Here is a 12,472-nt window from a genome sequence, read left to right on the forward strand (position 1 = left end):
CACTGGCTTCTTTTGCTGGCTAATTGGAGATAAGAGTCTTTTCAGATTTGTCTGCCAATTTTTGGCCACTTTGAAAATAATGAGGGCTGGGAATGTGGCTTAGTGGTAGAGTGTTTGCGTAGCATTCATGAAGCCCTGGGTTCAATTCTTCAGTACCACAGAAAACAGAAAAGGCAGGAAGTGGCACTGTGGCTCAGAGAGGCTCAGGGACAGAGCCGAGGCTCTGAGTTCAAGCCACAGGACTGGAAAAAAAAAATAATGAGTCATACAAAAGGAGAAACTGTGTTTTGCAAACTGCTATAGAAAATCAAATTTTTGACAATTCCTTAATCCTGCTTATAGAAAAACCTATAAAATATGTACAAGTTGAGCTTTATTTAGAAAAGCCAAATTTGGTTGGGTGCCACTGGTGGCTCACTCCTGTAATCCTATCTACTCAGGAGGTTGAGATCTGATGATCTCAGTTTGAGGCCAGCCTGGGCAGAAAAGTGCCCCTAAGATCCTTAGATACAATTAGCCACTCAAAAACTGGAATTGGCACTGTGGCTCAAGTGGTAGAGTGCTTGCCTTGAACACAAAGAGGCTCAGGGACAGCACCTAGACCCTGAGTTCAAGCCTCACAACCCACAAAGAAGAAAATCTAAATTTACTTGACTTCTCGTCTATTTCTTGGTGGAGGAATTACTGTAAGTTTGAACCGTTTGCTATGCAAGTACTCTATAATTTGAGCCACATCCCAGCACTTTTTGCTTTTATTTACTATTTATTTATTTATTTCAGTCTTGGAGCTTGAACTCAGGACCTGGGTGCTGTCCCTGAGTTTTTTGGTGGTTAACTGGAAATGCATCTCACCAGGGACTTTCCTTCCTAGAGCTGGCTTGGAACCTTGATCCTCTGGTCTCAGCCGCCTGGTAGCTAGGATTATAGATGTGAGCCAACAGCACCTGGTGCATTTATTTATTTATTGATTGATTGATTGATTGATTGATTGGCCAGTCCTGGGGCTTGGACTCAGGGCCTGAGCACTGTCCCTGGCTTCTTTTTGCTCAAGGCTAGCACTCTGCCACTTGAGCCACAGCGCCACTTCTGGCCATTTTCTGTATATGTGGTGCTGGGGAATCGAACCCAGGGCCTCATGTATATGAGGCAGGCACTCTTACCACTAGGCCATATCCCCAGCCCCGTGCTTTTATTTATTTTATTTTATTTATTTATTTACTTACACACACACACACACACACACATATATATATATATATATATATATTTTTTTTTTTTTTGGTGGGGGGATTCTAGGGTGTGAACTCAGGGCCTTGCACTCTCACTCAACGTTCTACTGCTTGAGCTGTATGCCTCAGTCCTGCATTTTGTTGGTTAATTGGAGATGGAATCTTGATGACTTTTCTACCCAGACTGGCATCAAACCTCTGTCCTTTATGTCTCAGTCTTTTGAGTAACTAGGATATTATAGGCACAAGCCACTGGCACCTGGTACTTTTTTTTTATTATTTTTCAAATAGAGGCTCACTTTTTGCTTGGGTAGGTCTGGACTTCACTCTTCCTATGGATACTTCCAGCATAGCTGGGATGACAGGTACATACCACCACACCTAGCTTTATATTGCTTGAGATGGGTTCTTGAGCTTTTTGCCATGGTTATCTCAAACTGGCATCTTTTTTTTTTTTTTGGCCAGTCCTGGGGCTTGGACTCAGGGCCTGAATACTGTCCCTGGCTTCTTTTTGCTCAAGGCTAGCACTCTGCCACTTGAGCCGCAGCGCCACTTCTGGCCATTTTCTGTATATGTGGTGCTGGGGAATCGAACCCAGGGCCTCATGTATACGAGGCAGGCACTCTTGCCACTAGGCCATATCCCCAGCCCCCTGGCATCATCTTTTTTATCTCAGCCTCCTGAATAGCTAGGAGTACAGGCATGAGCTACTGTGCCCAGCTCACTTGCCTTCTTATGACAAAAGATGATAAGTAAATTTGAGCTTTGGGTGAGTTTGTATGTATGCTGTGGATTATTAACGATTGACTGCTTCATCCATGTCAGAAATGAGCCCACCTAGTAAGCGTGATGTCCACTGCCTGCTGGGTTGCTGGTTCTCCTGTGGCTGAGGTGCAGGTCATCTTTTGGGCAGGATCTTGAGGGCAGCAACAAAGCAGCTATTCCCAGCCTGCCTGGGAGGCAGCTTTACTCTTAGCATCCTCCAGCTGCTGTCTCTTCTATGAGCTACTGTTCTGATGGACTTCAACTGCCAGTAGGTGGTGTCAGAATCTGTTAGCTGAACAATTTCGGGAGGTGGGAGAAGCAAGAGGGGTTCTGCTGGCTCAGTCTTGGCAAGTGCAGCCTCATCCATTCAGTAGCCATCCAGCTAGTTATCCTAGTGTCTGGGGGAGGATGGCTGCAGAACCCCTTTCTTGTAGGTACTAAAATAAATACCATGGCAGAGCACCTATCTACCACATCCTCCCTCCTGTATGCCTCAGATTGCCTTAGGTAATTTACAGTACCTAAAAGTTAATTCAGTTTAAATGCTTTCTACATCACTGTTATGCTCTGTGGTGTAGGGAATGACTAAAAAAAATCTGTATATTGGCAGATTCGGTGTATATGTGTGTGTATGTACATATATGTTTACATTTATACACATGTATACACATACAAATGTGTATGCAAATGCATGCTACATATATGTGTATGTGTGTGTTTTGCCATACTAGAGATTGAACCCAAGGCCTTATACTTCTTATACAAGAGCTCTACGCTGGAGCCCACATCCCCCAACCTTTCTGCTTTATTTTTCAGGTAGGGCTTCCCCTTTGCACAAGCAAAAAGGACTGCAATCTTCCACCCTCTTCCCAAGTAGCTGGCGTTACGTGTTCACCTTGTTTTTTGTTTTTTTGTTGTGGGGCATTAACTTATGGCCTGGGATGTCCCTGAGCTTTTGTGCTTAAGGCTAGTGCTCTAGTTCTATCATTTGAGCAACAGCTCCACTTCTAGTTTTCAGGTGGTTAATTGAAGAGTCTCAGGAACTTTCCTAACCAGGCTGGATTTGAACCATGATCCTCAGATCTCAGGCTCCTAAGTCGCTAGGATTATAGGCTTGAGCCACCAGCACCTGGCTTCAGCGTGTGTGTGTGTGTGTGTGTGTGTGTGTGTGTGTGTGTGTGTGTGTGTGTGTGTGTGTGTGTGTGTGTTGCCAGTCCTGGAGCTGTTTTGCCAGGGCCTGAGCACTGTCCTGAGCTTCTTTTGCTCAAGTTAGCACTCTGCCACTTGAGCCACAGAGCTACTTCTGGCTTTTTTTGTTTATGTGGTACTTAGGAATCAAACCCAGGGCTTCATACATGCTAAGCAAGCACTCTACCACTAAGCCACATTCCTAACCCTCAGCTCGTTTTTGAGATACAGTTTTACTATATTTTTTTCTCCTGGGCTGGCCTCAAGTCATATCCACCTTCCATACAACTGGAATTGCAGGCAAGTACCACAATACCCAGCACTGATTTTTTAAAAAAATTTTTATTGACAAACTGATGTACAGAGAAGTTACAGTTTCATATGTTAGGCATTGGATACATTTTTTTTGATTCATTCAAATATTTATTGAGCATGGTAAAAAAGATGGAGCATATGCACAATAGAAAGCAATACGTAAGGATTACTCAATCACAGCAGTCACAACAAAGTGTGTTAGGAAACCAAAAGATTGCTTCCAGCCTGGAAGGGGGTATGGGTGGCAAATCAGGAAAGGGGATTGAGAATAAGATAGAAGACTTCAGTCTGGATTGTTGATGATAGTCAGTATGGACTATATATGTTTCTTCTTTTCCTCTTTCCCCATCTTTGGGCTTTAATTTACCAGTAGTGCCCAGGACTGTTCAATGTGCTTTTTCTATACTTGCTTGCATTTTTGCTTTAATGTCTTCTACTGAACTAGGTCCTTTTGGTGTTTTAGGAGTTTTTTCCTGTTTTTTGAAGGATTCTTGACCTTTTGATCTTGGTGTCGTTGGTTTCGAGTCTTTTCCATTCTGGTTTGATTTCTGTGCATTTTTGGCTGGAGTATCTCGTATAGATTTCTTGACTGGAACTTTTTCTTCTGCTTCCTCCTCATCATCATCCTCTTCCTCATCATCATCTTCATCCTCCTCATCCTCATCTTCCTCAGCAAGTTTGACTTTTTTCTGTGGAACCTTGCTACCACCTCCAGGGGCAGACCGCTTTCCGGATACACTCAGAAGTTTTACATCCTCCTCCTCTTCATCTTCTGACTCTGCATCCTCCTCCACAGCAACTAAGTGCTGTCCACTAATGTGCACAGGTCCCGAGCCACACTTCAGCCTCAGGACCACAGGTGGCGTGATTTCAAAGCCCCCAAGGGAAACCGTTGGCTGCACAGACATTTTTCAAAGTTGCCAGTGTAACTTTAATTGGACTTCCCTCATAGTTCATTGCCTCTGCCTCGACGATATGCAGTTCATCTTTTGCACCAGCCCCTAAACTAACCGTTCTTAATGATAACTGGTGCTCATTTTCATCATTATCTACCTTAAAGTGATAATCTTTGTCAGCTTTTAGTTCACAAACGAAAAGGTAGTTCTGGGGCCGCAGTGGGCTCATGTCCATGTCCATCGAGTCCTCCATGGGCGGGCATGGCGAGGGCGGACGGAGGAGTGCGGCTCCGAGGCCGAGAAGAGACGCAGGACGGAATCACGCCAAGGCTGGATACATTTCTTGTACTGTTTGTTACCTCTCCCCCCCCCATGAGTTGTTCAGTTCATTTACACCAAACAGTTTTGCAAGTATTGCTATTGTAGTCGTTTGTCTTTTTTACCCTGTGTCTCTCGATTTTGGTATTTCCTTTCAGTTTCCTAGTTCTAATATCAGTATACACGGTTTCCAGTATACTCAGATAAGATACAGAGATAGTGCAGGTACACCACAGGAAGGGCATACAAGAAGATCATCAATAGTAGAAGCTACGGTTACACATAGCATGTTGAAAGTAGTTACAACAGTGATATAACAATCGTTTCCATAACATGGAATTCATTTCACTTAGCATCGTCTTATGTGATCATAAGGGTATAGCTATTGGGCTCTTGTGATCCTCTGCTGTGACTTGCCTAAACCTGTGTTAATTATTCCCTATGAGGGAGACCATAGAGTCCATGTTTCTTTGGGTCTGGCTCACTTCACTTAGTATAATTTTTTCCAAGTCCTTCCATTTCCTTACAAATGGGGCAATGTCATTATTTCTGATAGAGGTGTAAAATTCCGTTGTGTATATGTCCCACATTTTCCTGATCCATTCATCTACTGAGGGGCATCTGGGTTGGTTCCATATTCTAGCTATGACAAATTGTGCTGCGATGAACATTGTTGCCAGCACTGATTTTTTAAATATTTTTTCCCTTGGGACTGATTAAAGTTTTAGATGCAGAACCCAAGAATACAGAGAGCCAACTGTAAATGTTTGGAGGACCAAGAACTGTTCATTTGTACTTAGAATGCCATATATTCAAAACTCAAAAGGAATTCCTTGTTAGTCACTGCGTTTGCACAAGTTTGAATAAGTGGCCTGGGCTACCCTCTTGGAGTTTACAGCTGGAGCTTATCAACCAGGCAACAGATACTTTGTCACTACCTTTTTTCCAAAGCCAGCCTCTCATAAAACAGCCATGATCTGAGGATAGTTTAGCTCATCCCAGCTGGAAGAAGAATGTTAGGTTATTTGTGCATTTCTGAGAAAGGAATTTTCATTTGGTGAATGTGTAAACCTAACACACTCAACAAACATTCTTTTTTTTTTTTTAAGCACATGATTCCTTCTTTCCTCAGCCCTGCAATGTTTGTTTATTTTTGTTGCTCAAGTTGGACTTTAAGGTTGATGGCAGCCATTACTGACTGCAGAAACAGATTTTTTCCAGTCTCGTCAAGTAAGCCACGGGGTGCAGCTCAGATGCACAGGGAAGGAGGAGCTCTGAGGCCACACAGGACTTGACCTGGCCACACACTACTAGACAGTGTTGTGGTGATATGTCAGGCATATACTTTCCATCAAAAATACCTCCTTTCCAGCATGTCCTTCAGGCTGTGCTTTTCTCAGATGCCGGCATTCAGCAAAACCAAACACCAGTGGCTATGAAGGCTGGCCTGGGGAGAGTATATATAACCAACCTGGAGGTATGGTGGGGGGTTTTCTATGCCACCGGTGTGTGTGTTTGCGTGTGTGTATAAATAAGTGTTGGACCTGATTCATAAAGATGGTCTAGCCTGAAAAGAGCTGGCTACTCAGCAATGTCTGCTTGTTTCTCCTTTCTGTGAGAGAACAAGAAGGAAAGCCACTGGATTTGGGAGTGCCCTTCCTTCCCATTCAGGGGATGACCTGGGGCAGCCTTTGTCCACTCTCCCTGACCTGCTGTTACCCTTAGTTGTTTGTTTGTTTGTTTTTTCCCTTTCTGTTGCCTTTGGTTCCCTCCCTCTCCCCTTTCCTCCCTCTCTTTCTCCCTCCCTCCTGGGCCTTGAACTCAGGGCCTGAGCACTGTCCCTGGCTTCTTTTTTGCTCAAGGCTAGCACTCTACCACTTGAGCCAAAGTGCCACTTCTGGCTTCTTCTGTATATGTGGTGCTGAGGAATCGAACCCAGGGCTTCATGTATACAAGGCGAGCACTTTACCACTAGGCCATATTCCCAGCCCTCTTCTTTCTTTTTGCTCAAGGTTCACATTCTACCACTTGAGCCTCAGCACCACTTTTGGCTTCTTCTGTTTATGTGGTACTGAGGAATCGAATCCAGGGCTTTTTGCATGCTAGGCAAGCAGCCTACCACTAAGCCACATTCTCAGTCCCTTTCTCTATTTCTTTCTTCCTTTCTCTCTTTTCCCTCTCCCCTCTCCTCCTTTCTCTTTTTCTTCTTCTCCTTCCTTTTTTTTTTTTTTTTTTTGGCCAGTCCTGGGCCTTGGACTCCGGGCCTGAGCACTGTCCCTGGCTTCTTCCCGCTCAAGGCTAGCACTCCGCCACTTGAGCCACAGCGCCACTTCTGGCCGTTTTCTGCATATGTGGTGCTGGGGAATCGAACCTAGGGCCTCGTGTATCCGAGGCAGGCACTCTTGCCACTAGGCTATATCCCCAGCCCTTCTCCTTCCTTCTTTTCCCTTTCTCTCTTTAAACTCTCAATCCTCCTGCCCTAGTCTCCTGTGTGCTGAGATTACAAGCATGCACCAACAGACCAGCTCTGTTCTGTTTTTCAGACTAATCTAGTTTACCTGAATTACTTGGCATTTGAATCCAACTTCCTAGTTTCATTTCCTAAATAATCTGTCCAGATTTGATGAGAGGACAAGACAGAGCATGTCAGAGAGCAGATAAAGAAACCATGGCAATCAAATGGGTTCTATCAGGGTCTTGCTCTAGAACAGCCTGCTTGGCACAGCCTCCAAGTAACCCTGTCCTTACCTCTCCTGCCTGTCTCGGATCTTGTCTACACAAATCAGATTCTTTCCATGGTCTTTGGAATGAATAAACACAAATTTTTTACTTTATTATTAGATATGTTAATATTTCTTCGAGCACATTAGTTTAAAAAATAAGAATGATTTTAGGGCATTGAGCCAGGACAACTGTTCAAATGTGGGATCAAAAGGAACATTAACCCTATTCCGTAACTGGGTGCTGTTGATTGCCTTAGCACTTTCAGTGTCAAAACATACTAGTACTGAGAATGGAGCTCTGTCCTCAGTGTCCAGAGACCAAATCCTATCCTGTTTAGCTATTAACAGGTTTGAGAGCATGAAATAATTGTAACTGACACCATGAAGTCATTTGATTGGAAAAGCTCACTTTACCTTAACCAGTTGCTTTATAACAGAAATGGACATGAGCGTCTCCTCCCCTCACCACCCACCCTCCATGTTATCTTTGTACATTTGGTGCTACAGTACTTACATTACGTTCCCATCTTTGAAACATGGCTGGCAATGTTCACTTCTAGGGTGCCAGTGAGCAGTCAGGGATCCTGTGAGGTGAAGACCCAAGTCACATCACCTTGCCCTTCTTCCTCACAGTCCTTCTCATCAGTCTTTTAGGCATCACTCCCAAGTCTGAATAACCTCTATCCTGCAGCTTGTGTTGGGCTGGAAAGGGAGGTTTGAAGAGACAAAGCTGATTTACTGAGATCTGAGGACTGAAGCCAGTCTGGGCATGAAAGTTGAGACTCTTATCTTTAATTAGCTGGCAAAAACAAACAACCCAACTGGAAGTAGAGGTGTGGCCCAAGTGATATAGCACCAGTCTTGAGTGAAAAATAAAACCAAGTGATAGTACCTAGGTCTTGAGTCCAAACCTCAGGACTGGCACACACAAAAAAAGGGGTGGGGCTGAATCTTAGCATACATGCCTGAGTAACTCAAGACATGAGGCAGGACTCAAGAGTTTGTTCCACCAGATGTCCCTCCACAGATGGATGGATCAAAAAAATATGGTACCTATACACAATGGAATACTACATAGCGATTAGAAATGGTGAAATATTGGTATTCACAGGGAAATGGTCAGAACTTGAACAAATAATGTTGAGCGAGACAAGCCTAGAACACAGAAAACAAAGGGGCATGATCTCCTTGATATATGACTGTTAAGGTGGGGGAAGGGGAAGAAAGTAGAGACCAGGTCTGCGAAACCAAAAGTCAAATGGTATTTCCCACAGGTTTGGGTCAGTGACCCTACATTATGTAACTAAAACCAAACAATTACTCAACATATAAAGGTCAAAAATAGACCTCTCAGTGGATCACAATAGCTCAAAAGCTATGTTATGTACGTTCATATAAGACAAGGATAAGTAAACCCTATTGCTGACATTACATTTAAAGCCCTAGGCGAATTTCCTTTGGCGTAGGCCACGTGGCTACTGTATATGTTTTTGGTACACTGTGTATTATATATATGTCTACCTGACCTAGGGAAGGGAAAGAAAAACAGTGTAAGATATCACAAGAAATATACACACTGCCCTACTATGTAACTGTACCCCTTTTGCACAACACCTTGTCAAAAAAAAAAAAAAAAGAGATCAAGTTTTAGGCCAGCCCAGGTATAACATTAGTGAGGCCGCATTTCCACAAACAAACAAAAAGAAAATGGCCTGAAGCCAGGTACTGGTGTCTTACACCTGTAATCCTAGCTACCCAGGAGGCTGAGATCTGAGGATCAGGTTTGAAGCCAGCCCAGGCCAGAAGTGGAATTGTGGCTCAAGTGGCAGAGTGCCAGCCTTGTACTAAAAAGCTCAGGGACAGTAGCCAGGCAGGCCCCACAGGGCAGGCACACACACAAAAACAACAAGGAAGGAAGGGAGGGAGGGAGGGAGGGAGGGAAGAAGGTAAGAAGGAAGGGGGAGGAAGGAAGGAAAGAGAGAAAGAAAGGATGGGTGGAAGGAAAAGAAAAGAAGGGAGATGAAAGAAGGGAGGGAAGCAAGCAAGGAAGGAAGAAAAAGAAAAGGAAGAAAGAAGGCAGGGAGGGAAGAAAGGGAGGGAGGGAAGGAAGGAAGGAAGGAAGGAAGGAAGGAAGGAAGGAAGGAAGGAAGGAAGGAAGGAAGGAAGGAAGGGAGGGAGGGAGGGAGGGAGGGAGGAAGGGAGGAAGGGAGGGTTCTCAAAACATCTAAGCTTCCTCTTGCATAAGTGATCCTCGATCTCAGCCTCCTGAATAAGTAGGATTACAGTTGTGAGCCACCAGTGCCCACATAGGAATCAGTATTGTGATTGCTTGAACTTGGTCTTCAACCTTGGTATATATGACCATAGAGCCCTTGCTTCTAAGCACTTAATAACTTCCCTCTCAAAAGAAAGAATCCCAAAGTAGTGTGACACCAATTTGCATGAGTATCTATAAAGTTCACAGAAGAGAAAACAGTTGAGTTTGTAAGGGAGGTTGAAGTTCAAGGAAGGATAGTTGAAATAGCTTCAGTTATTTTGTAGGAAGAGGAGAGTTGTGTTCCTGGTACTTAGCTTAGAATTTTGCATATGAACTCTGTATAGTAATGATGAACCAGTCTATGCGTGTGGAAAGAGCTGTTTTCCTCGAACCTGGGGTGTTTCCTACAGAGCCATCCTTTGTGTGTGATTTAGCAATGGTTTATGGAGTAATCAGATCATTTGTGGATTATATCATCAATGCTCTCAATAGCGCTGTGATTTTAATAGTGTATTAATAGGTATTAACTACATAACATGAGTGAAGAAATCAGAAAAAAAAAAAGTTTGTTCCAGGCTAGCCTATAATATAGCAAGACCATCCCTCAAAAGTTAGGAAGTTAATAAATTAAAACTAAATAAAGGGCTGGGAATGTGGCTCAGGGGTAGCGTGCTTGCCTAGAATGCATGAAGCCCTGGGTTCAATTCCTCAGTACCACATAAACAAAAAAGATGCCAGAAGTGGGGCTGTGGCTCAAGTGGTAGAGCAAAAGCTCTGGGACAAAAGTTCTGCTCAGTCCCTGAGTTCAAACACCAGGACTTGAAAAAAAAAAAAAAAAAGCTAAATAGAAAGTGAAGCTGGTTTCTAGTGGGGCCTCTAAATCAGGGCCAACATTATGTCTGGGGGGGGGGGGTTCATAGGCCTAGTGCTATTGTTAAGTAAGTGAATCTTTCAGACCCTGTGTACTCTGTCTTCCCATCAACACAGAGATGTATCATTAGCAGCCAGGGTTGGCTTATAGCCCAAATTGGAGAAATCTGTTTTTCAGAATTACATTGAAGCGTTGGCTCTGGTGACTCCATGGCTTATTACCTGATTCTGTCAATGCTCAGGGCACAAGTTCATCACATTTATTTGTTTGTTTTGTTTATAGCCAATCAGGGGCTTGAACTCAGGACTGGGCACTCTCCCTAAGGTTTTTTGCTCAAGGCTTTTGCCTCTACCGCTTGAGCATAGCTCCATTTCTGGCCTTTTGATGGTGAGGGGCTGGCTTTGAACTATGTTTCTCAGATCTCAAACCTCCTTAGTAGCTAGGATTACAGATGTGAGACAGGTGGTGTCCAGCGACTTAGTCCCTTTTAAACTCAGACTCATCAAAAAGCAGTCTTCCAGGCTGGGTACTGGTGGCTCATACCTGTAATCCTGAGATCTGAAGATCACACTTTGAAACCAGCCCAGACAGGACAGTCTAAGAGACTCTTCTATAAACTACTCAGAAAAAGTGAGAAGTGGTGCTGTGGCTCGAGTGGTAAAGCACTAGCATTGAGTACAAAGAGGCTCAGAGACAGTGTCCAGAGTCCCTGAGCTCAAGTCCCCCAGGACTGGCAAAAAAGGAAGGAAGGAAGGGAGGGAGGGAGGGAGGGAAGGAGGGAGGGGAGAAAAGAGAAGAGAAGAGAAGAAAATCTACAGAGGCAGGAGGTGGATGGTGGGCCAGAGACCTGGACTGGGAATTGGCTGCCATCAAGAACTATATTGCTTCTGGGCACTGTAATCTTAGCTACTCAAGAGGCTGAGATCCTCAGATCACAGTTTAAAGCCAGCCAAGACAGGTAATTCCCCAAGACATTTTTTTTTTTTTTTTTTTTTTTTTTTGCCAGTCCTGGGGTTTGGACTCAGGGACTGAGCACTGTCATTGTCCCTGGCTTTTTTCTTTTCTTTTCTTTTCTCTCTTTTTTTTTCCCTCAGGGCTAGCAATCTACCACTTGAGCCACAGCACTGCTTCTGGCTTTTTTGTGTTTATGTGGTACTGAGGAATCAAACCCAGGGCTTCATGTATGCAAGGCAAGCACCATACTACCTCGGGAGACTCTTCAATTAACCACCAAAATGCCAGAAGTAGAGCTGAATGGTACTGTAGCTACGACAGACAGGTGGCCAGGTGGCCTTTGTCTTACCTGACCTTTAGTATCTTAACCCACAGCAAGGTCAGTATTGGAAACTCATGATGAAGTTTACAGGTAAGTTTTCCCAGCTGGCAAGTCTGGCATGGGGAAAGGCACCCTCTAGCCTGGGTCTGTGCATCAGTGACCACGAGGGGGCACTAGAAAGCTGGCTCTGGCTCTTAGTGCTGTCTTCCCAGTGTCCATCTAGGTCAGATTGTCTTTGTGCTAGGTACTCTCTCATTACAGTCCTTTCAGGTCAATAAATGGCTTGTGGAGCCATCTTCTGAATACTGCCAAGCCCCACTCTCCTATCAGACACACTTCAGCTCCTTTGTCACATGCTGCCTCCCTAGCTTAGTGTTAGTTTTCCTTTTGTGCCTTCTTGGGAGATGGTTTCAGAATTTTCCTCAGTACTCTTGTTTTCTTGAGTCCTGTGTCATTCCTGTCTAGAAAGCAATGCTTCTGTGCCAGCTGCAGTAGGCTCCTTGGATTTCCAAATATTGTGACCATTTAGCTAGGCTCTGTCCTTAGAGTGACACCCTGGCTTCGCCCTGACTAGAGTTTCTTTTGTTTTGTTGGAAAATAGATTGTTTCCAGACATCTCCCATTGCAGATTGTG

The 12,472-nt window shown here is 44.2% G+C and overlaps 2 protein-coding genes across 2 annotated transcripts in view; one reads left to right on the forward strand and one right to left on the reverse strand.

Annotated features, from left to right (window-relative positions):
• The window catches only part of Lats2 (large tumor suppressor kinase 2), a 78,963-nt gene that overhangs the window by 38,817 nt on the left and 27,674 nt on the right, over positions 1-12,472 (forward strand). The window lies entirely within an intron of this gene.
• Positions 3,585-4,697, reverse strand: LOC125348438 (nucleophosmin-like). Its single transcript, XM_048341662.1, is given in 2 exon segments — positions 3,585-4,408; positions 4,410-4,697. Coding segments are annotated over 2 exon segments (762 nt in total). The 5' UTR covers positions 4,647-4,697; the 3' UTR covers positions 3,585-3,883.

This window comes from Perognathus longimembris, chromosome 3 (genome assembly GCF_023159225.1).
Source record: "Perognathus longimembris pacificus isolate PPM17 chromosome 3, ASM2315922v1, whole genome shotgun sequence".
NCBI classification, from domain to species: Eukaryota; Metazoa; Chordata; class Mammalia; order Rodentia; family Heteromyidae; genus Perognathus; species Perognathus longimembris.